Below are 21,805 nucleotides of genomic sequence, written 5' to 3'. Positions count from 1 at the left end.
TGAGGTTTGGTAAGAAATCTTGTCAAAACTCTTGAGTAAAAAGAATGAGTTTTTGGACTAGCCAATATAGAGTGATAATACTGCAAAGTACTTTACTGTTATTTTTCTTTTTTTTTTATTCGACAGAAGGAGAGATCACAAGTAGGCAGAGAGGCAGGCAGAGAGGGGGGGGGGAAGCAGGCTTCCCGCTGAGCACGAGGAGAGCCCGATGCGGGGCTCCATCCCAGGACCCTGGGATCATGACCTGAGCCGAAGGCAGAGGCTTTAACCCACTGACCCACCCAGGCACCCCAGAGCCTTTTTATTTATAAAGGAAAACACTGTGCCTGACAGTCAGTAGGTTCTCATGGTCAGTGGTAAATCCTTGGCTGCTGAGAAGGTCTGTACCAGAAACCCAGTTATTACAGAAAAATTGTGTGAAATTGTATGAAAACATTGGACCAAGGCCACATGAGTGTTAGTGTCATGGTTAAGAGTGCATCTTTTGACTTCAGTCAGACTTGGGTTTCTCATGGGCTTACATCTTCATAGCCTGTGTGAGTCTTAGCTGAATTATTGAATCTCTCTGTGCCTTACTTCCTCACTTTTAAAATGTGGACAAGCCCTACTTCATTAGGATTAAGTGAGGTTGTGAGAGTGCCTGGGATGTCACTGTTCAGTGTGTATTAGTTGGCGTGCACTCTGGCTTCCATCCTTGTTGTTGCTATTATCATGGATGCTCTTTTTTTATTTTTAAGATTTTATTTATTTGACAGAGAGAGACAGCAAGAGAGGGAGCACCAGAGGAAGTGGGAGAGGGAGAATCAGGCTTCCTGGTTGAGTGGGGCTCAATCCCAGGACCCTGGGATCAAGACCTGGCTGAAGGCAGCTGCTTAACCAACTGAGCCACCCAGGCGTCTGTAGTTGGGGTGTTGTTGTTTTTGTAAGATTTTATTATTTATTGACAGAAAGATCACAAGTAAGCCAGGGAGGCAGGCAGAGAGAGGGGGCGGGGAGCAGGCTCCCCACTGAGCAGAGAGCCCAACACAGGGCTCGACCCCAGACCCTGAGATCATGACGTGAGCCAAAGGCAGAGGTCTACCCTCTGAGCCCCCAGGTGCCCCCCATAGTTGGGTTTTTTAATAAAAGATTTTGTTTATTTATTTTGAGAGTAGAGCGAGTGAGCAGGAGCAAGGAGGAGGGGCAGAGAGAGGGCTAAGCAGACTTCACTGCTGAGCAGGAAGCCAACGCAGGGCTTTGATCCCTGGCCCCCCAGGATCATGTCCTGAGCCAAAGGCAGACACTTAACTGATTTGAACCATCCAAGCACCCTGAAGTAGTTGATTTTTTTTTCTCAAACAACTCTAGGCCGTGATAGTTTTGTTGATGAATTTTATCCAACACTTAAGAAATGATGCTAGTTTCCACACTTTGAGAAAATGTGTATTTTCACATTTATAAATGTGATTATAAAATGTGATTATAAGGGGCACCTGGGTGGCTCAGTGGGTTAAAGCCGCTGCCTTCGGCTCGGGTCATGGTCCCAGGGTCCTGGGATCGAGCCCCACGGTCAGGCTCTCTGCTCAGCAGGGAGCCTGCTTCCTCCTCTCTCTCTCTGCCTGCCTCTCTGCTACTTGTGATCTCTGTCTGTAAAATGAATAAATAAAATCTTTTTTAAAAATGTGATTATAAATCAAGGTGGTTTCCTCCTTGATTTATAAGGTCACCATTACCTGGATACTAAATCAGACAATGACAGGAGAAATACAGAGTGATAGACTTCATGAATTTAACACAAATATTATCAATAAAATGTCAGCAAATTGAATTCTGTAAGATATAAGAGCAACAATGCAACATGACCAGGGGGTTATCCTGGAAATGCAAAGGCTTGGTTCCAATATTTGAAAACCAGTCATGGTGCGCCCGTGTGGCTCCAACAGTTAGGTGCCTGCCTTTGGTCAGGTTATGATCTCAGACCTGGTTGGAGCCCCATGTCAGGCTCCTGCTCTGCGGGGAGCCTGCTTTTTGCCTCTGCTCCCCCCCAACACTGCTTATGTGCTCTCTCTTAAATAAATCTTAACAAAATAAAAGAAAACCAGTCAGTGTAACTCATGATATTAACAGACTAAAGAACAAAAACTACATGGTCTTACAAACAGATGCATACAGAGCATCTGACAAAATTCATTCTCTTTTCATAATAACAGTAGCAAACTAGGAATAAAGAGGAACTTCTTTAATCTGAAAGGGCTTATGTAAGTAATGTATAGCCAACATCATAATGGTGAATCACCAGATAAGGATGGCAGCACTCCCTACTGCTACTGGAATCATACTGGAAGTCCTAGCCAATGCAGTTAGGCAAGAAAAAATACAAGAAGTGTACAAAATGCAATTTTCATCAAACTCCCAGGAAGACATAGGTAAGAGACATAAGACATACAATAAGCTTTTAAACAGACAAGCTTACTCTACAATTTATATGGGAAATACTAGACATAGAATAGAAAAAAATTGTTCTAAAAATAATTTTTGAAAAGAAAAGTGAGAGGAATAACTGATATATTTTTTAAATATTTTATTTATTTATTTGTCAGAGAGAGTGAGCCCAGGCAGAGGCAGAGAGAGAAGCAGGCTCCCCGCTGAGCAAGGAGCCCGATGCGGGACTCGATACCAGGATGCCAGGATCATGACCCGAGCCGAAGGCAGCCGCTCAACCAAGCCACCCAGGCGTCCCAGGAATAACTGATATTAAACCTTACTATTTCGCTACAGTAACCGAGAGTTTGTGGTTTTGGCTGACACATAAGTCAATAGAACAGAATAGAAAACCCAAAAATAGACCCACAAAAACATGCTCAACTATATTTTTTTAAAGATTTTATTTATTATTTGACAGAGAGAGATCACAAGTAGATGGAGAGGCAGGCAGGAGAGAGAGAGAGAGAGAGAGAGAAGCAGGCTCCCTGCTGAGCAGAGAGCCCAATGCGGGACTCGATCCCAGGACCCCGAGATCATGACCTGAGCCGAAGGCAGCGGCTTAACCCACTGAGCCACCCAGGCGCCCCTCAACTTATTTTTGACAAGTGTGGAAAGCTATTCAGTTGGGGAAGGATAGCCTTCTTAATGAACGGTGTTGGAGCAGTTGGATATCTGTCGTATAACAAAACATTTTGGTCATTGTCCCTCATTCCTGGAAGAAATCCTAGAATTTCTTGAGTGACAGGAATGTCTTGTTATTCATAAAGAGTCCCTTTGGACCACACCTGAGTTTATGCTAATAAGGGAACTTGGTTTGGGTCCCATAGGTAGCTTCAGGAATGGGTAATGGTCACTAGAAGGAGGTTGGGAACTTTCAGCCCCCCACCATGATCTCAGGGAGGGAAGGGAGGCTGGAGATTTGTTTATAAGTACTCGTGGACAAGGAAATTCAGAGAGCTTCTGGGCTGGTGAACACACTGACGTGCTGAGAGGGAGGAGGCATTCCTAGAGAATGCAAAGATATGTGTGTACCACCCCCCTCCCAAACCTTGCCCTACATAGCTCTTCCATTTGGCTGTTCCTGAGTTATAGCCTTTATTACTAAATTGGTAAACATAATAAAGTGTTTTCTTAAGTTCTGTGAGTCATTCTAGTGAATTCTCAAACCTGAGGTGGGGTCTAGAGATCCGGTGAATTTGTAGTCAGCTGAGCAGAAGTGTGTGTAGCCTGTGGCTGTGATCTGGAGAGGGAACAGTCTTGTGCAGTAAGCCCTTAACCTGTGGAGTTTGTCCTAACTCTGAGTAGCTTAGAACTGAATTGTTGGACATGCAGTTGGGTTGGAGAATTGGGTGGTCTTGGAAAAAATCCTACATATTTGGTGTTAGAATTAGTGTTGGAAAAAAGCCCAACATCCATAGGAGAAAAAAAATGAACTTAAATATAAACTTCACCTCTTTTATAAAAAGTCAAAATTGATGATTGGACTTAAATGTACAAAGTAAAACTATAAAACTTCTATTTTTTTAAAAAAATGATTTGAGACAGAGTGTGTGAGAGAATGAGAAGGGAGAAGGGGCAGAGGGAGAGGGAGAAGCAGACTCCCCGCTTAGCAGGGATCCTGATGCAGGTCTTGATCCCAGGACCCTGGGATCATGACCTGAGCCACAAGGCAGATGCTTAATCAGCTGAACCACCCAAGCACCCCCAAACTATAAAACTTTTAGAAAAAATGTAAGAGAAATCCTTGGGGGCTAAGCAGTGTTCTTAGACTTGATATAAAAAGCGTGATCCATTAAGGAAAAAGTGACAAATTGTACATTGTCTCAATTAAAAGGGTGTGCTCTGCTAATGGCTTTGTTAAGGGAATAAAAAGACAAACTACAGACTGGGAAAAAACATTTGCCAAACCATATATCTGACAAGGAGCATACCTAGAATATATAATATCAAAACTCAGAAACAGTTTTTTTTAAGAAGTAAATATGAGAATAAGACAGGAACAGATATTTCACTGCAGATACACAGATGAGAATATGGAAGTATGTTCAACATTATTAATCATTAGGGAAATCCAAATTAAAAGCAATGAGATGTCACTACAAACCGGGATGGCTAAAATAAACACTGGGGCACCTGGCTGACTTGGTAGGTGGAGCAACTCTTGAAACTTAATGGCTGTAAATTGGACTCCCATGTTGGATGTAGAGATTACTTAAAAAATAAAAATTAAAAAAGGGGAACATCAATTGCTCTAAGAATGTGTTCAGATATGTTGCTCCTGGAATGTAAATGGTATTACTAAACATTTGCCATGTAACTGAGCAGTTGCACTCTTGGTCATTTATCCCAGAAAAATGAAGACTTAGGAAGGTTTACATACAAACATTTATACTAATGTTCATTGTGGCTTTATTTGTAATAGCAGAATACTGGAAACAACAAAAATGTCTTTTAGTAGTTGAATGTTTGAACAAACTGTTGTATATTGAAACCATCGAAAAGTACCTGGCATAAAAAGGAACAAACTATCACTACAACTCAAAGGAATATGTTCAGTGAAAAAAGCAAATCTCAAATGGCCACCTACTCCGATTCTAAGTCCATGGAAAATGGATCAGTGGCTGCCAGGGTTTTGGGTGGGAGAGAGGAGTATCAGGAAGGAGTTTGTTGTACAGTGGATCTGTTCATTGTTTTGTGTTGGTGGTTATACAAGTTAAGATTCATAGAACTGAATACCCAAAATGTGAGAGTTGTTTGTAAATAAATAAAAAATATATAATGACCTGTTAAGATAAACGTTTTTAAAAATCAGTTTTCGGGCCCCTGGGTGGTTTAGTTGGCTAAGCATCTGCTTTCCTGCTGGGCTCATCTCAGGGTCCTGGAATCGAGTCTGGTATCCGGCTCCCTGCTTAGTGGGGATCCGCTTTTCCCTCTACCCCACACCCCCAATCCTGGTCGTGATCTCTCTCTCTCTCAAATAATCAGATTTTACAGGAGCGCCTTGGGTGTCTCAGCCAGGTAAGCTTGAATTCTTGATTTCAGCTCAGGTCATGATCTCAAAATCCCGAGATGGAGGCCCCACAAGGGGATTCACCCTGGGCCCTACTTCAGATTCTCTTTCCCTCTTCTGCCTGCCCCTCGCCCCAATAAAAACGAAAATCACGTTTGCACAAAATGTCTTATAAACTGTTGTTATCTAGAAAATTCTGTAATGGGAAGGAGCGTCCTAGCCCTTACCCTGTTTGTCCCGTCTAGTGAAGTGGCGACACCTGTCTTGCGCCTCTGGGCACATCACTCACCCCAGCCGGCCTGTTACATTTTCCTCCGTTTTCGCGACTCCCGAATCCCCCAGCTTGGCTAGTCTTCCAGTTCTGTCAGTTCCTGGATATGCAGACCCCATCTCCCTTTGCAGCGAATCAGCGTCCCTGGGTCTAAGTGCCTCCGTCTGTCCTCTGGGGGTCTGCCCTGCTGTTGCTCAGTCTCTGGGTCTCTCCAACATCCCGCTTCTCACCTTCTCTGTCTCCGTCTCTGGTTTTTACGTCAAAGTCTACCGTCCTTTGGGTGTCTTTGTGTTCCCAGTTGTAGGTCTACCCATTTCTGTCTGTCCCGGACTTGTCGCTGTCGCTGGCTCTATCCATGTCTGAGTCTCCTCGTGCCTGGACCTCCCCTTCTCGATCTTTCTTCGTTCGCGGGGCTTCTGTATGTCGGGCCTCCCCTTCTCTTTCCCCTCCTCTGTATCCCGCCTTTTTTTTTTTTTTTAATTTTTTTTGATGATTTTATTTATTTATTTGAGAGAGAGAGAGAGAGCATTAGAGGAGAGAGAGATCAGCGGGAGAAGCAGACTCCCCACCGAGCAGGGAGTCCGATGTGGGACTCGATCCCAGGACTCCAGGATCATGACCTGAGCCGAAGGCAGTTGCTTAACCAACTGAGTCCACCCAGGCGCCCTGTATCCCGCCTTATTTGATACTCTGGGAATCTTGGTCTCCTGTCCCTGTCTCTCCATCTCTGGGATCCCACGGTTTCTGTCACTACCCTGTCCCTGGTCTTCTTCTCTCTGTGTCTCTCAGTGCCTCAGTGTCTCCTCGTCTCTGGTTCTCAGGGCGATGTATTTCCCCCCCACTCGACCTGTTTTAGCGCGTTGCCATGGATCGAAAATGACACAGGCGCCCGAGAGGCCTAGAAGCTGAGGGAGGCTAACTCTGCCCTTGATTGGCTGTCCGTTCAGTCGTTGCGTCTTCGCTCCGCCCTCGCTCTGGGGAACGGCCCGCTGCCTTCTGGGAGTCGTAGTCCGCGGCGCAGGCCCAGTGCGCACGCGCAAGTCTGACCTGACGCCATCGCGCCGAGCTCTTGGCAGGCTGGAACCGGCCGAGGACCACTACGCAGGAGGTAGGTCTGGCTGGCGGCCGGGGGCTGCTCTACAGCGTGCTTTTGTCCAGCGGATCGTAGCGGTTCCCGCCCGTGTGCCTCGCTCAGCTGCGTTCGGAGGTGACCTGTGGGGGCAGGGAGCGACCCCGGGTGGGGGAGGGGGAAAGGAGATTCTGCGGTGTGGGGCCGGGCGGGGGAGGGGGTGGAGGCTGGGAGCCCCTGGGGTGGGGTGAGGTGGGGGGTGCGGTTCCCCAGGGTATGGGGCGGGGAGGACGTGGCTGAGAGACCGCAGAGGGGGGCCTGGCTGCCCTCTGCAGTGTTGAAACAGGGAAGGGTTGAGGTCACCCTCCTGCGGCCTGGGAGAGGGAGGGGATTACGAGAGGGGACTCGAGGGCTGAGGGTGTCCCTAGGCGGGAGGAGCGGCAGACTGTGGCGTCCTGGGTTGGTAGCAGGGAGGGGGCTGCGGTACCCCGAGTGTGCGTTCAGCTGAGCGAGGGGGTGGTGCAGAGCCACCCGGGGTGGGACCCGAGGTCGTCTCTGCTGCCAGGCTCCCTGACGCCCTGCCTCTTCCCAGTCGCCCGGGGTGGATTGTCTGTCCCTGTGTTAGATCCCTTTGGTGGGCGAAGAAACCCAAGAGAAGGGCGAGCATGGGTCTCCCTTTTTTGCTGCTGGAGGAGCCGGCAAGGGGAAGTGGGGATGACTGAGAATATTGTTTGTGGGGGGGGGGGAAATGTTCAGAAGCGTTTTAAGGAAAGATCTTAGAATTGCATGTCTTTTGGTTAGATTCATCTCTTAATATTTTGTTTTGTACTTACGTCACTTTTCCTCCTCATTCCCCACTTCATTCCCTCTCTCTCCTCTCCCCGCTCCTCCCTTTTTCCCCTTTTCCATTCCTCTCTCACATACCTTTTGTATGTCCTTCGCTGACACCCTAGAGGCTAAGCTGGACAGTTCCACCATCCTCTTCTCTGTACCAGGGTTTGGTCCCCCCTTTCCCCCCAAACCCCAACAACGTCCTGTACCTTTTCTGGTCCAGGGCCACGTGTGTATTGTTCTTTGCCTCTGTGAGTTTCTGACTTTTGAGTTCTGTCCTTTAGGCTTTTGGGAAGCTCAGGCCAGTTGTGCAGGACTTTTCTTGATTTGGGTCGATCTGTCCTCCCAAGTGGATCCAGAGTTTGCACTCTTGGCAGGGACCATAGAAGACAGCTAAGATGTTAAGGATGATCCCTTGATCTACGTTTTCTCATTTTATTTTTTTTTTTTTTAAGATTTTATTTATTTATTTATTTGACAGACAGAGACCACAGGTAGGCAGAGAGGCAGGCAGAGAGAGGAAGGGAAGCAGGCTCCCTGATGAGCAGAGAGCCCGACGCGGGGCTCGATCCCAGGACCCGAGATCATGACCTGAGCCGAAGGCAGAGGCTTTAACCCACTGAGCCACCCAGGCGCCCCTACGTTTTCTCATTTTAAAGGCGCCCTTTGTAATGAGTAAATAATTATTGGTTGAGGCCAAGAGACTTTGTGAGTATCTTGAGTCACCTCAGATGGGCATATGTGGAGAGAGGGAAGTGGGGCAGGGCAGGCCTGGAGGTAGAGTTGAGGAGTTAGAAGCCAACCTTGAGCTCTGCTTAGCCCAGTGTGAGAGGGATTTGCTTGCAGGAGCCCCACAGGGGCTTGGGGACCTCTCAGCTCACCTGCCCCCCCTTCGGCCCCCCCACTGCTTCCTCTGCATCCTTGGACTTGTTGGCAGGAATGCAAGGGGAGCCTGGGCTCTATGAAATTTCCATCCCCATTTGAGGTAAATCCCCCGAGGCCCCAAGATGTGTATATGATGGGGTGGGTAGCTGCCTGGTGACTGAGGCAGGAGGAATTTGGGCAGTGGGGAATGGCTTTACTCAAGGAAGCTGGGGACAGGGAAGAGTTCCGGTGGTCCCTCTGCCTCACAACATCCTTAGAGCGGTGTGACCATTTCGTGAGGCTCCAGTGCAGGACGATGAGACCTGTGCATGCACTTACTAGTGAGTTCAATGTAACCTTCTGAGACAGGACCCACACAGAACAGTAGTGCCTGTGGTATCCTAAGAAGATGCAAATTACTTGCTTGTGTGACCACACACCTGCCCGTGCTCCACATAGAGCTCCGTGTACCCTGTGTCTGTTGGGATAAATATGGCTGTGCTGCTGGCTGGAGCTGGCAACACTTCTCTTGCCAGAGGAGGCTCTAGATTTGTCAACGGCAACAACGTGGTTACAAAAGCTAGAGTCCAGAAGCCCAGCCAGCAGTCTTTTTTGTAATAGGGACACAGCCAGGCCTGGGACAGACAGGTTCTCTGGTTGTTTTAGCCGCCAGGCAAATTTGCGTTCTCACAACTGAGACTGTCCTGCATTTTCCCCTCGTGGCCCTAGCAGAGGAAATGCAGAGTGCATTTCTCATCCTGAGGTAGGGGAAGAAGCTCTTTACTTACTCATCTATTTTAAAGATTTTAAAATTTATTTGACACAGAAAGAGGCAGTGAGAGAGGGAACACAAGCAGGGGGAGTGGGAGAGGGAGAAGCACCTGAGCCAAAGGCAGATGTTACAACTGAGCCACCCAGGTGCCCCAGGGAAGCTCTTTACAAACAAGTTTTGGAACTCAGAAATTTATTTAGGGGAAAAAAGAAAAGTAAACATTAGACCCTTATAGCTGAAAGAGCATAAACTGAAAAGACAAGCCACAGATGGAGACACTGGCAAGACCAAGCCAGAGAGAAATCACTTTAATTACTTAATAGAAAGGGAGCTGTAAGCGCCATCGAAAAGCAGGCTGCTGACTGACAGAGTGGAAGGAGCAGGTTTGTGGTCTGAGGTCCCCGATGCAGAGGCGGGGGTGGGGAAGGAGAACCCTGGTGAGCACTACTGTAGTGGGTGGCAGGGGCTGGGTTGCCTCCAGTGGGCTGCTGTGGGTCACAGCACATGCCCAGTGGTCCAGGTATCCTACTTCTACTTTGACCTTCCAGGTATATCCCCAGCCTGATCCCAGATAGACGATATGAGGGTATGGCCAGCAAAAATTAGGAATAGCCAGCATGCCTGTTAGTAGAGGACTGGAACCATTTAAAAGTAATTTAAATAATGGGCACCTGTGTGGCTCAGTGGGTTGAGCATCTGGCTCTCATTTTGGCTCAGGTTATGATCTTGGGATCCTAGGATGGTGGAGCTCCACAGTCAGTGGCGAGTCTGCTTGAGATTCTCTCTCCCTCCACCCCCCACCTGTTGTGCTCTTTATCTCTCTAAAATGAGTTGAAAAAGATAATTTATTGCACTCAAAAAATACGGAGCCAGGAACTGCCCAGAGCGTCCCTGTGAGTAACCTCAACTCTCCTGGGGTTTATGTTCCAGCAGGGGAGGCAGCAGGGGAGGCAGGTGATAGGCAGGTAAGAGGGAGTGAGGAGGTGTGGATGGAGGGAAGGTCTCCATGGGGGGCCCCTTCAGAGCCCAGACCTGTGCGGGACAGGAGAGCTGTAGGGAGCAGGGCGGGCTGAGGCGGGGTGTGCGAGGGAAACGGTGGTAATGATGGCGCGGCCCAGCTGTCTCTTCCTTGAGGGAAATGGAACTCTATGTGGAATGGCTTCGGACCCCTGGTGTAACCTCAGAGAGGGGGAGCAGTGGGCCATGTTTTTTTTTTTTTCCGTCTATATTTAACAGCTTTATTGAGATACAGTTGACATACCAAAAAAGTTCACCTATTTAAAATGTGCAATTCGTTGGTTTTTACCCATTCACAGAGTTGTACAACCAATACCACGGTGAATTTTAGAACATTTTATCACTCCGGGAAGAAGTAATAAATAGTGATAAAGCGATATAAATAGTGATAAAGCAGGACAGTCCCTCTGACTCTGACCCCCCGCCCCTGGCAGCCCACTGAGCTACTTTCTGTCTCTGTGGACTTGCCTCTTCTGGACGCTTGATGTGAATGGAATCTGACACCCCCAGCTACAACGTCCTTGGGCCCCTTGCCCTGGTGGAAATGTCAGAGCACATCTTCCCTTTCCCTGGAGGAGGTCATTGGTGCCTGGGTCCTCATTGCAGTTTTCTCTGTAAAGACAAAATCCTCACCACATTCTCTTGACTTCCCCAGACGTGTTTGGAAGAAAAACGTTGGTTTCTGTGATTCGGCTAGGGAGAGCATTCCCACTGGGTTTGGGTGCAGCTTTTGTCTGGGATGTGTCCCTCCTGGTGGGTCCATGGATCTCCTGGTTATACGGGGAGAAGTGCAGACACAGCAGGTTCTGGGAGGAACTGGAGTGCTGTCCCTATGTACTCACAGCTGGTGAAGGCAGTGGGAGCCTGAAGCCAACAGCAGGTGGACTGGCCAGCGGTGGCCTGCCGGGTTCCTCGTTCAGCTTGCTCACTGTTTGCCAGCAGTTACAGTCAAGAGAGTTCACCTAAACATCCCGAATCTAGCTTCTCTCAGATGATGCCGCTTCCCATCAGGATTAGCTGGGGGTGGGGAGAGGACAGAGCAGGACCTGAACTCCCAGGACCTAAACACCATAGTCTCTCCTCTCCCCCCACCATTGTACTCTTCTCCTGGTCAACTTCTTCTGCTTCCCACCTGGTCTGTGGGCGGGTCAGGCTGGGTCTGCAGTCCTGTGCCATTTCCAGAAGTAGATGCTGGTTGTTTACTGATCTATAGTCGACTCTGAAGAAGTTGAAGGTTAGGGCATTGTCAAAATCTGTGTATAACTTTTGGCTTCTCAAACACTTATCTACCAATAGCTTCTGTTGACTGGAAGCCTTACAGATAATCAGTTGGTTAACTTACGTTTTGTATATAACATCTTTTAAATACTGTATTCTTACAATAAGGTTAGAGAAAAAAAATGTTCTAATTGTAAAAAAAGAGAATCTGTTTACAGTATGGTACTGTATTTATAAAAAAAAGAAATCTACCTTAAGTGGACCATGCAGTCAAGGTGTTCAAGGGTCAGCTGTGTTTTCAGATTTTACAGTTATCTAAATAGGAGGGACAATGGTGATACCTAGCCCTTCCAAAGGTGAAAGAAGTCTGGGATACACCCAAATCTGGCATGGTATCACATGCTTTGATTATACATCGTTGGAGTGAGTTTTGTAACGTTTTGAGATTTTTACTTTTTTTTTCTTTTTTTTTTTTTTAGATTTTATTTATTTATTTGACAGACAAAGATCACAGTAGGCTGAGAGGTAGGCAGAGAGAGAGGAAGGGAAGCAGGCTCCCTGCTGAGCAGAGAGCCAGATGCGGGGCTCTATCCCAGGACCCTGGGATCATGACCTGAGCTGAAGGCAGAGGCTTTAACCCACTGAGCCACCCAGGCGCCCCAGATTTTTACATTTTAAAAAAGTGAGATCCTTTAACTTTACTCTTAGCTGTGACTGATTTTTTTTTAATCCTGATAATACCAGTCTTACAAAATGAGTCTTTCCACCTCCCACTTTTTATGTTAATTTTATCTATGCAAGTGTAAAACTCTGCTGATACTTAACAAGCAGATTGCTTGGAAATAATTCTGCATGGACTCCTGGTGTGGTGAGTGGGACTCATGAGCTCAGGGGACCCTGCTTGTTCTTCTCTGGTGTGGATGCCTTGTGGCTGGCTTCTCGTTATGTAGGCATCTCTTGTCTGTCCTCTGCAGGTCTGGATTCTGGCTGAGATCCGAGAGCGTCCTGCTGTTCTCTCTGTCCTTTGCGGTTGCAGTTACGTGAATTCGCCCTCCACAACACCTGCCCTGTCCCTGGCTCGTCACATTTCCCAGTGCGGGTTTGAAAAGATGTTGCCTTTGGAGAAGGCATTTGCCACCCCTAGGAGCTCCCTAATTCCCCCAGAACTGCCTCTGCTAGGATCAGCAGCTGAGGACCAGGAGGAGGACCCCAAGACTGTCCTTGGAAGGGACCTTGAGTTCTCCCGCCAGCATTTCCGGAACTTCATCTACCAGGAAGGGGCTGGGCCCCACCAGGCCGTGACCGAGCTGTTTGAGCTGTGCCGCCAGTGGCTGCAGCCCGAGGTGCACTCCAAGGAGCAGATGCTGGAGCTGCTGGTGCTGGAGCAGTTCCTGAGCGTCCTGCCTGACAATGTCCGGCCCCTGGTGGTGGCACAGTGTCCTGAGAGCTGCAAGAAGGCAGCCTCCCTGGTGAAGGACCTTACCAAGGCCCTGGAAGAGCCAGGTGAGGCCTCTACCCCAGAGGAGAGTAGACCACAGAAATAGGAAGTGGGGTGGTCAGCCTTGGAAGGCGTAAAATTGACAGCATAGAGCCCAAGCCAGTCAGTGGCTTCCCTGAGAGTTGAGCTCCCTGGTGTATAAGAGGCACAGAGGTGAGCAGCCCAGAGCTGGTGGGGGCTGCAGCCTCACCACCCTGCCCAGTGGCGGCATCCTCAGAGTTGTCACATGGACCAGGAAGACTGCTCGGGCTCCTGCCCTCACATCTGCCTTCCCAATGCGAGGAAGCAGAAGGGAACCAGCCCCTTAAAAGCTGAGTAAATGTTCTGGGCATTTGTTTCTATCCCCTCAGTAAGGTAAGAAGAGAAGCACTGGGGCTGGGTGGGCCGTTACCACATCTGAGGGCAGGACCTGAAGGACTGGTGTCGGGGGCGGTCTGGAGCCTTAGGCTCTTGGTCAGAAGCCTATGTCCATGCCCACCTCCTGCAGGTTTACTGTGTGATTGTTAGCACGTCTCTCCCTTTTGGGCTCACTCGCCCTTCGAGTATAAGCAGGGATGCTGTTGAGTTTCCCATGGAGCTATCCGCAGCTTTGAGGAAGGGGGAGTGTGGGAAGCATGCTGAGCCTCTTGTCCGTTACTACCAGGTGGGCCTGCGAGGGCCAGTGAAGACCTGGAGCCCAGCGAGACCCAGGCATCCCCTGACAACTGTGAGTGACCAGCTAGCCCTTGGGCGGGTATGGGCCAGGGTTTGATTGGGGGAGGTTGGGAGAGGGTGGGAGGGAGTCAGAGGGAGGCCAGGTACCGAGGCCTAGAAGTCTGTGCTGACTTCTTTCTATAGGCTCTGGTGAACATGATAAGTATTTATAATTAAATTTGTTTTCAAAGATCACAGAAGGTGTACGTGCTTTGCTATTAATAGTGAAAAGCGTTGAGGTACAAAGAAAAATAGTAATAATCTCTCCACCCCATGTGTCCTCTAAAACTAGACCAAGTGGTGCCCCCTGGCATGTGTTCCTTCATGTGTCTCTGCACATCTCTTGGGTGCACACACGTCTCACCCAGGAGTCTCCTCAGAGGGTTTGTGGCCCTTTTTCCTGGAAGTGATTTTTTTGTGCCTGAGCTCATGCTGTTCAGAGTGTGTCACCCAGCCAGCCCCCTCCAGATGGTGGCCAGATATCCAGTGCCATTCCTTTACCTTCATGGCATTTCACAGGATCTGCCCTTCCTGGTCCCGAGTTGGAAGTTACTGCCATTAATTAAGGTTTCTGCCTCTTCCTACAAATGTGCTGTTAAACGTCCTCAGGCCTGTACCTGGTGTGGGAGGTTTCGTTTGTGTAGGTGGGTTCCTTGGGATCACTGGACAGAGGACATTCCATATGGTTTTGTAGAAGTTCCATAGCGTACACAGCGCCAGTGTACAAGGGTGCCCACTTACCCACATCCACGCCGGCACCGTACATTCTTGCTGTTTAAGATTTCCGTCACGCTAACGGGTATGAAAGCATTCTCTGCTTTGTGGCTTTTTAGTTCGAATTCTTGGGGCCACTGCTGACCTCGAGCTTCTTTTTGCTTTCTTCTTGGTGTGCTCTGCTCTGTCAGTTGAGGACAGTTGTGGGGCCCCTTGAGCTTGGGACCTGCTCTGACGTGAGCACTCAGGCCTCCCTTCCTCTGAGTCGGAGAACTCTTCGCTCTCTTTCTGGGACCTGTGCAAGGGAGGCGGTGGGGTCTCCCTCATTGGTTCGGGCTGCCCAGCTGTGTAAAACCAGTCTCCTCATCTTTGTCTCCCCTTCTCCCAGCCTGTCCCTCTCTAGACCCTGTGCTTCTGGAACAGGGGAACATCGGCGACAAGAAGACGGAAGAGGCCAAGCCTGCAAAGGTCGAGCCGAAGGTGGGTAGGGTCTTTCTTGTCCAGGGGCTCATCGGGCCTGTTCCCCAGGAGGTGGATCTGTCATCCTAGCTTGTGACGCTCTCTCCCTCTCCCAATTGTTAACATGCCACCCGCTCCGCAGGAGGAGCTGGGGTGGGCTGAGGTTCCAGGGCTGGACTCCTGAGCTGCTGCCACCCCAGGAAACCAAGACATGAGCCTGGCTGAGAGCGGGTGGGGTTGAGGCGAGGAGAGGTCTCTGGGATCAGAGCGAGAGATCCCTAGGAATGTTGGACAGGGTCTCCCTTTCTGTCAGCTCCCCGCCCACCCAGTATGGCGACTCCCTGGACCTCATCCCTCTGTCTGTGGCCAGGGCACTGTTCCTCTCTTCTGGGGTGCACCATTGTTGCTAGCCACAACTTCCGTCCCCACTCCCATGCCCCCTGCCCTTTGGCACTCTGGGCCTGGACGTGCCCTTTCCTCTCCCCGGGAGACAGCTCCCCCAGACCTTATGGAGCCCGTGGCCTTTGTCATGGTGACTGCTTCTCCTGACGGCAGTGAGGATGGCTGTCCCGGTCCCCTCAGGTGCTGGCCTGGGGCCTGTGTGGTGTGCAGGGGTGGCAGACATAGGAGACTCTGGGGTCGTCTACAGCAGTGGCTCTCAGCCAGGGTGGCTTTGCCCCTCGGGGGATATTGGGTGATGTCTAGAGACCGCTTGGCTTGTCAGTACTTCTGGGGGGAGGAGGTGCTGCTGACATCCACAGGGAGGAGGGTGAGAAGCATCCTGCAGTGCTTGGGACAGGCCCAGCTGACAAAGTCCCTAGCTCTGGGGCACCTGGGACACTTGGTTAGTTGGGGATCTGCTTTCGGCTCATTCCCGGGTACTGGGCTTGAGCCCTACCTCGGGCTCCCCACTTGACAGGGAGCCTGTATCCCCCTCTCCTGCTCCTCCTGCTTGTGCACTTGCTCGCTCTCATCAAATAAATAAATAAAATCTTTAAAAAAAAAAAAAAAAAAAGTCCGTAGTTCTGGGGCCAAGAAACCCTTCCGTCAGGTTAAGCCAGGATCCAGGTCTAGGACCTGCATGGTGGTGCGGGGGAGGGAGGAGCCCCCCAGGATAGTGCCACCCCCATTGTGGTCCCTGGCATCGTGGGACAAGAGTCCACCCTTCCTCTGCTCGGGAAGCCTTAGCCATGGCGGTGCTACTGTTTCAGAAGTTGACATTTCCGGAGGTGCCTCTGTACCTGGGGGAGTGGGGCCACCTGGACCCAGCGGAGGAGAACCTGAAGACCTTCCGGAAGCTGCTCCTGTGGGGTGAGACCTGTCCCCACGGCCTCATGCTGCATCCTCTGCCCTCTTCCAGATGCATTGGTCTAGGGGTTTCCAACTCCCACGTGGGGCTCTGGTTAAGGCCCCACAGTGTTTTGAACATACTTGACCATGAATGACCTTGCCAGGGCCCCCACCTTGGCCCTGCCCTTCTCGATCTACACATTTGAGGCCTGCCAGAGCCCTGGGCTTTTGAGTTTACAACCCCTGCTCTGGGACCTGAAGCTTCTGAATGTGGAAAGGCCTCCTGGCCCCAGTGTGTCAACTTTCCCTTCCTCCTCAGTGCAGACACGGAGCCTCTTGGCCTTCATGGATCTTCCCTCTTGTGTGGACATCTTTGCCCACAGCCCAGTCCCCAGCACAGACTTCTGAGTTCCTTGTGGTTGTAGTTTTAGGGTCTATTCTTACTGCTCTCCCTTGAATTTCCCCATTTCCTGTTGGGCTTTCCTGTTCTTCCTCAGTGGGCCCTCTTCACCCCTTCCCCAGTGTGCCAGGAGTCCCCCGCTCTCCAGGGCTTCGAGCGGCTTTGGCGGATGTCCCAGGACAGAGGAAAGGATCGGGGCTGCCCCGGCCAACCTGTGAGAGCTGAGGTGCATCGTTGGCTGTTTCTAGTCTGCTTTCGATGGCTCTTTCTGGGTTGTTTTTGTTTGTTTGTTTGTTTTTTATCCCACCCAGGGTTTCAGCTGGCCCAGCCTGACGATGCCTGCAGGCTGGAGACGGAGGAGCTCCGGTTAGTTGAAACAGAACCACCGGAAGGCAGCTTCTCAGGTGAGGTCCAAGAGCTGTGGCCAGGCCAGGGTGGAGGGTGTGCCTTTCGGAGGCTGATGGAGCTCCTTGAAGCTCCGCTGGGCTCGGCAAAGACCTCAACTTGGACCTCACTCTTCCCCACCCCATGCCCCATACTTTTGCCGCCACCAACCCCCAAATGTCAGAGCAGGAGGTAGCAGTCCAGCTGTTCTAACTATCTCTTCCTGGATAACAGCCCCAAAGCTTACTCACTTGAACACCAGCGGGGGTGACTGGGATTGGCTGGGCCTCTGTTTTCCCTGTGGGGCTGTGGGGCTGTATACACAGCCACAGTCATCCGGAGACTTGTCCTGGGTGGTCTCACTCAACCGTGGCAGTTGGTGCTGGCTCTTGATGGGGAGCTCACTGCAGCCATCAGCCTGCGCTCTCCTCATTGCCTCTCCACATGGCTGGTCTGAGCTGCTTCACAGTGTGGCAGCAAGGTCAGAGAGGGAGCATTCTGGGAGGGTCAGCACCGTCCTGTGGTGCTCTGCGAGCCTTTGCTTGCATCATGCACACTTAATGTCCCCTAGACCCTAGCAGGTCACATGGTCAAACCAGTGTGCATGGTGCATGGGTTGTATGTGTGAGTGTGTGTGGTGGGGGCACTTCCCAAGGGCCTGAATCCCAGGAGACTGCTTCATTGGGGGCCCCCGTTAGAACACGTTAGTGTACTGCACAAGCGCTCGTCGGGCCCTTCCTGGTGAGGATGCGGGCTCGCTCCAGCTCATGGCTCCGTTGCCAGGCTCTGCTCACGCATGGGTCACAGTGGCCGCTGCAGCTCTCATCCCCAGTGCAGGAAGGAGACTCCTCCCTACCCTTTACACTTGTACGTGCATCTTGTGGGCTAGAACTCAGTCACATGGCCACTTCAGCACAAGGCAGGCTGGGAGTGACTGTCTTTAGGCAGGCACTTGAGCTTGGGGACTGCAAAAGATGGGGGACACACGGCAGTCTTCTCAGTGGTCTTGTTCGAATCCGTCCCCTGGGTTTGCCGAGGGGATTGACGATGGTGTGTGTGGCAAGCACCATGTCCTCTCTCGCTTCCCTCTTGCCCCGGCTTTCCATCCTGTTCCATCTCATAGTCGCTGGCCTGCGCCTTTTGTTAGTTTTCTCCCGAAGGGCAGACCCCTTTGGCGTCCCTGGAGTTGGGACTGCTCACATCATGACCTTATTTCAGGCAGCAGGAGGTGGCAGGAAGGTAGAGAGAACATGTGCGAGACGCTGATGGAGAGGATCACGAGGGAAATTCTCGTTTGCCCCCTAACGGGAGCCGCCCCAGAGGAGGAGGAGCAGCTACAGAAGACTCTGGATCCTCAGGAGGGGGAACCAAGCCCTGTCACCATGGCCCACAGGCGGTCAGTCATCCGGGAGCCAGCCCAGGACAGGGGCACAGCCAGGGAGAGCCCCGTGGTGCCTATGATGCCAGCCACCACGCGCCAAGGCCTTGGAAGAAAGAGGCCCTGCCCGAAGGATGTGGGTGGGCAGGGCCCCGAGTGTGTCTCCCGTGTGAGCAGCCACCTGCCATGCCACGTGAGGGAGCCTGGTGCGGCCGGCCACAGTGCAGGGTCCCTGGCCAGGCCGGACCAGGATGGTTCTCCAGCAGGCTGCCCTGCTGCTGAGGAGCCTGGCCTGTCCCGCGGGAAGCCCTATGCGTGCAGCGAGTGTGGGGAAACCTTTGCGTGGATCTCACACTTTATTGATCATCTCAGAAGCCACAGTGGCAGGAAGCTGTACGCGTGCCCGGGCTGCTGGAAGACCTTCCACTTCAGCCTAGCCCTGGCCGAGCACCAGAAGACCCATGAGAAGGAGAAATTCTACGTATTGGGGAGGGCCCTGGGACCCCACCCTGCAGCGTGTGGAGCCCATGCCAGCGGGAGGCTCAGTGGGCGCATGGGGTTTGTGGCAGGTGATGTTTTCCCTGTGCACTCAGAGGCGCAGAGATGAGCCACTTGCTTGAAGTGTCCCTAGAGGACAACTTCACCCGCCTGGGATTCCCGAGTAATGTATCTGCTCCTTTGAAACCCTTGCGTGGCTTCTTTGCAGTGTCTGTGTGGACGTGATCCGTTTTCTCAATGAGCTAATGTGGCTAAAGCGCTTAGAACCCAGGAAGGGCCCTCGGGAAGCCCTCGTCTCCTTGTAAACACACCCATGTAGATGCCCACATGCAAGCACAAGCTGTCAGGTGTGAAAGAAGATTCCCTTTCTTCCATAGCCATTTTAGCACCACCCGCGGGGTGGAACGTTTGTCATTGTGCTAAGTGTAGAGTTGCCTTAAAGGATATGATCTGCCAGCTCTTGCTGAAGTCAGCCTTGTCTCGTGCTCCTGTTCGTGCTCCCCAGGGCTTCTGCTCAAGCTGTTTGGTCCTTTCGTAAACACCTGATGTCAAGCTCACTTCTGAATCCTCACTAGCAGACTCTTTCCTAGTTAATGCACGCGTCTGCGAGTGCGGAGTGGCTTAACCGAGATCACAGAAATGCTTGGAGCCTCATTACAGTGTTTTCAAACCACGCATCTCTGCCCATTAGTGAATTGTGAAATCAAATTAGTGGGTGGCCACCAGTGCTACAAAGCAATGAAGTAGAATAGGTAAAAATTGATCGTGTAGTAAAGGCAGATATTGTTTCGTGAAACTTCCCAGCCATGCATCTAAATACGAGAGCTGCCTGCAAAGTACGATGATTTCTTGCGCAGAGGATGGAGGCCTGTGATCAGAGCAGGTTGAAGACACCAGTAGAGGTTGATGAGCTGTGACTTCCTGGACAGGCGAAGAAGCTTAACTCCTCGGGCTGCCTAAGGTGATCTTCTGCTTTGTGTGTATAATCTGATTGCAGCATTGTTTCTTTTCCCTGAGCATAAACCTTAACTGCTTCTTGTAGATAAACTGGTGCCTCTTTTTTGTCATTGTGTTTGAGCAGGCAGTCTTGTAACGATGCCCAGAGCAGCAGCTTAACGTAATAAAGGATTTTTTTCTCACACTCACATGACAGTCTCGTGTTTGTTACTGTTGAGTGTGTCGATGGGAGGGAAGCTCTGTTCCATGTAGTGATTTGGGGATCCAGGCTCTGTCCCTGCCGTGGCTCTGTTCCCCACTAGACCCCTGGTGCTCGGGAGAAAGCGGCACTTGCTCAGCTGGGAGACCACGCACATCACTTCCATTCATGTCCTTGGAGGGCCATGATTTGCAGCCCGAGTCACGTGTGAGAGTCTGGGACTGTCTCTTCCCCCAACACCCCCATCCTAAGCTGGCTGCGGCTCTGGTAACTTTTTTTAACCTGTATTTGGGGGTGCCTGGGTGGCTCAGTGGGTTGGGCCTCTGCCTTTGGCTCAGGTCATGATCTCAGGGTCCTGGGATCATCCCCACATCAGGCTCTCTGCTCAGCAGGGAGCCTGCTTCCCCCTCTCTCTGCCTGCCTCTCTGCTTGCTTGTGATCTCGATCTCTCTCTCTGTGAAATAAGTAAAATCTTTAAATAAATAAGCCTGTATTTGCTCTCTGAACTCTTCTTCCCAGCCTAACCCATGAGCTTGCCTCTCCTGCCATAGAGAGGTAACTCCTGAGGTGCTTCTGTTTTCAACTTCAGGGCCACTGATGGGTCTGCCCTTACCAGAAAGCCTGGCTCTCCATCTGTCCATTTTCCATCTGTGGTCTTCTTTAGTGCACAGCTACATGGTGGTGCCTTTTTTGTTTATATTATAAGTTTTTATTTAGAAATAATTCCCTTACAGAAAATCTTCTACCGCCTCCCTGTGAACATTTTCTCGTTTGCCTGTGCTTCGTGCCCGCTGCCCCCACCACACACACTTTGGAGTGCCTGGGTCCATGTTACTACTCCAATGAGGATTCCTTTGCTCAGAGTGCCCAGTTTGTCCACTTACGGTTGCTTTTCCCCTTAGCTAATAAGCAGTCTGTGGCGAGACACGTGAAGATAGTGGAGGTATACTGCTTCTCACCCAAATGCCCCCTCACCCAGTTTCTCTTCCATTGATGGTTCTTGCCATGATGGTTGCAGAGTTGGTTTTTTTTTTTTTTTTTTTGAAGATTTTATTTGACAGATCACAAGCAGGCAGAGAGAGGGGGAAGCAGGCCCCCCACCAAGAAGAGAGCCTGATGTAGGGCTCAATCCCAGGACCCCGAGATCACGACCTGGGCCAAAGGCAGAGGCTTAACCCACCGAGCCACGCAGGCGCCCTGAGTTGTTGGTTAACACCAACTCCTCCTTCTGGGCTCGCCACCCAGCCCTGGGCATCCTGCTGCAAGCCAGTGCCCTCCTTTCTCTCCTTATTTGTCCTTATAATCAGAATGAATTTAGGGATTCTTGTGTTCTCCATGTTTTTTCAGGTTTTATAACTAACTACCATCCTTGGTTATTTTGGCACCCAAGTTGTCCCAGATGTGGCCAATGAGAGTCTCTTCAAGAAGGCTCCTGCATCCCTGTGACATGCCTCTGTTTTTTTGCCTGTTTTTTGCACAGTTCTTTTTAGTATAAGAAGTTATTCCAAGCCCAAATTATTCCTTCCCTAAAATCAGCCATTTTCCAGTTCCAGAGAACTGATTCCTTTTAGTGGGGCTGCTCTGAGACCAAATCTGAGTGCCTTCAAACCTGAGGTGTATTCATTGCTACTAGAGTATCTTCCAGTGAGCTGGGAAACATGGACACACAGGTACAAACACAAAGGCCTGTATGTGTTCGTACGTGTGCACACACATATACATGTACAGCAGTACCTCCATGCGTATTCTGCTACTCCCCCATATTATGTCAAAAGTGAAAACTCTGAAATCAGCATGTTTACTAGTATGCTAAATTCTAA

At 50.5% G+C, this 21,805-nt stretch overlaps 1 protein-coding gene across 4 annotated transcripts; it reads left to right on the top strand.

Annotated features, from left to right (window-relative positions):
* Nucleotides 1-6,565: 6,565 nt before the first annotated feature.
* Nucleotides 6,566-19,974, top strand: ZSCAN18 (zinc finger and SCAN domain containing 18). Of its 4 annotated transcripts, none has more exons than XM_047710777.1 (7): nt 6,566-6,852; nt 12,490-13,018; nt 13,657-13,719; nt 14,809-14,900; nt 16,091-16,190; nt 16,692-16,973; nt 18,172-19,974. In XM_047710777.1, exons 2-7 carry the CDS (start codon nt 12,625-12,627, stop codon nt 18,936-18,938), a joined length of 1,698 nt encoding a protein of 565 aa, XP_047566733.1. In that variant the 5' UTR covers nt 6,566-6,852; nt 12,490-12,624; the 3' UTR covers nt 18,939-19,974. The 4 variants fall into 4 exon arrangements, with proteins under 4 accessions (XP_047566733.1, XP_047566737.1, XP_047566736.1 ...); XM_047710781.1 differs by having other exon boundaries at nt 6,567-6,852; nt 16,881-16,976; nt 18,175-19,974; XM_047710780.1 differs by having other exon boundaries at nt 6,569-6,852; nt 16,881-16,973.
* The last annotated feature ends 1,831 nt before the right edge of the window (nt 19,975-21,805 follow it).

The sequence above is a fragment of the Lutra lutra genome, chromosome 17 (genome assembly GCF_902655055.1).
Source record: "Lutra lutra chromosome 17, mLutLut1.2, whole genome shotgun sequence".
NCBI lineage: Eukaryota > Metazoa > Chordata > Mammalia > Carnivora > Mustelidae > Lutra > Lutra lutra.
This window is presented reverse-complemented; position numbering and strand designations above follow the sequence as displayed.

Excerpts from the sequence above, each read along its gene's own strand:
- ZSCAN18 (XM_047710777.1), top strand. The coding sequence starts at position 12,625 with ATGTTGCCTTTGGAGAAGGCATTTGCCACCCCTAGGAGCTCCCTAATT. Across the intron at positions 14,901-16,090 it reads CTGCAAAGGTCGAGCCGAAG|AAGTTGACATTTCCGGAGGT; the intron begins GTGGGTAGGGTC and ends CTACTGTTTCAG. Across the intron at positions 16,191-16,691 it reads CCGGAAGCTGCTCCTGTGGG|TGTGCCAGGAGTCCCCCGCT; the intron begins GTGAGACCTGTC and ends CCCCTTCCCCAG.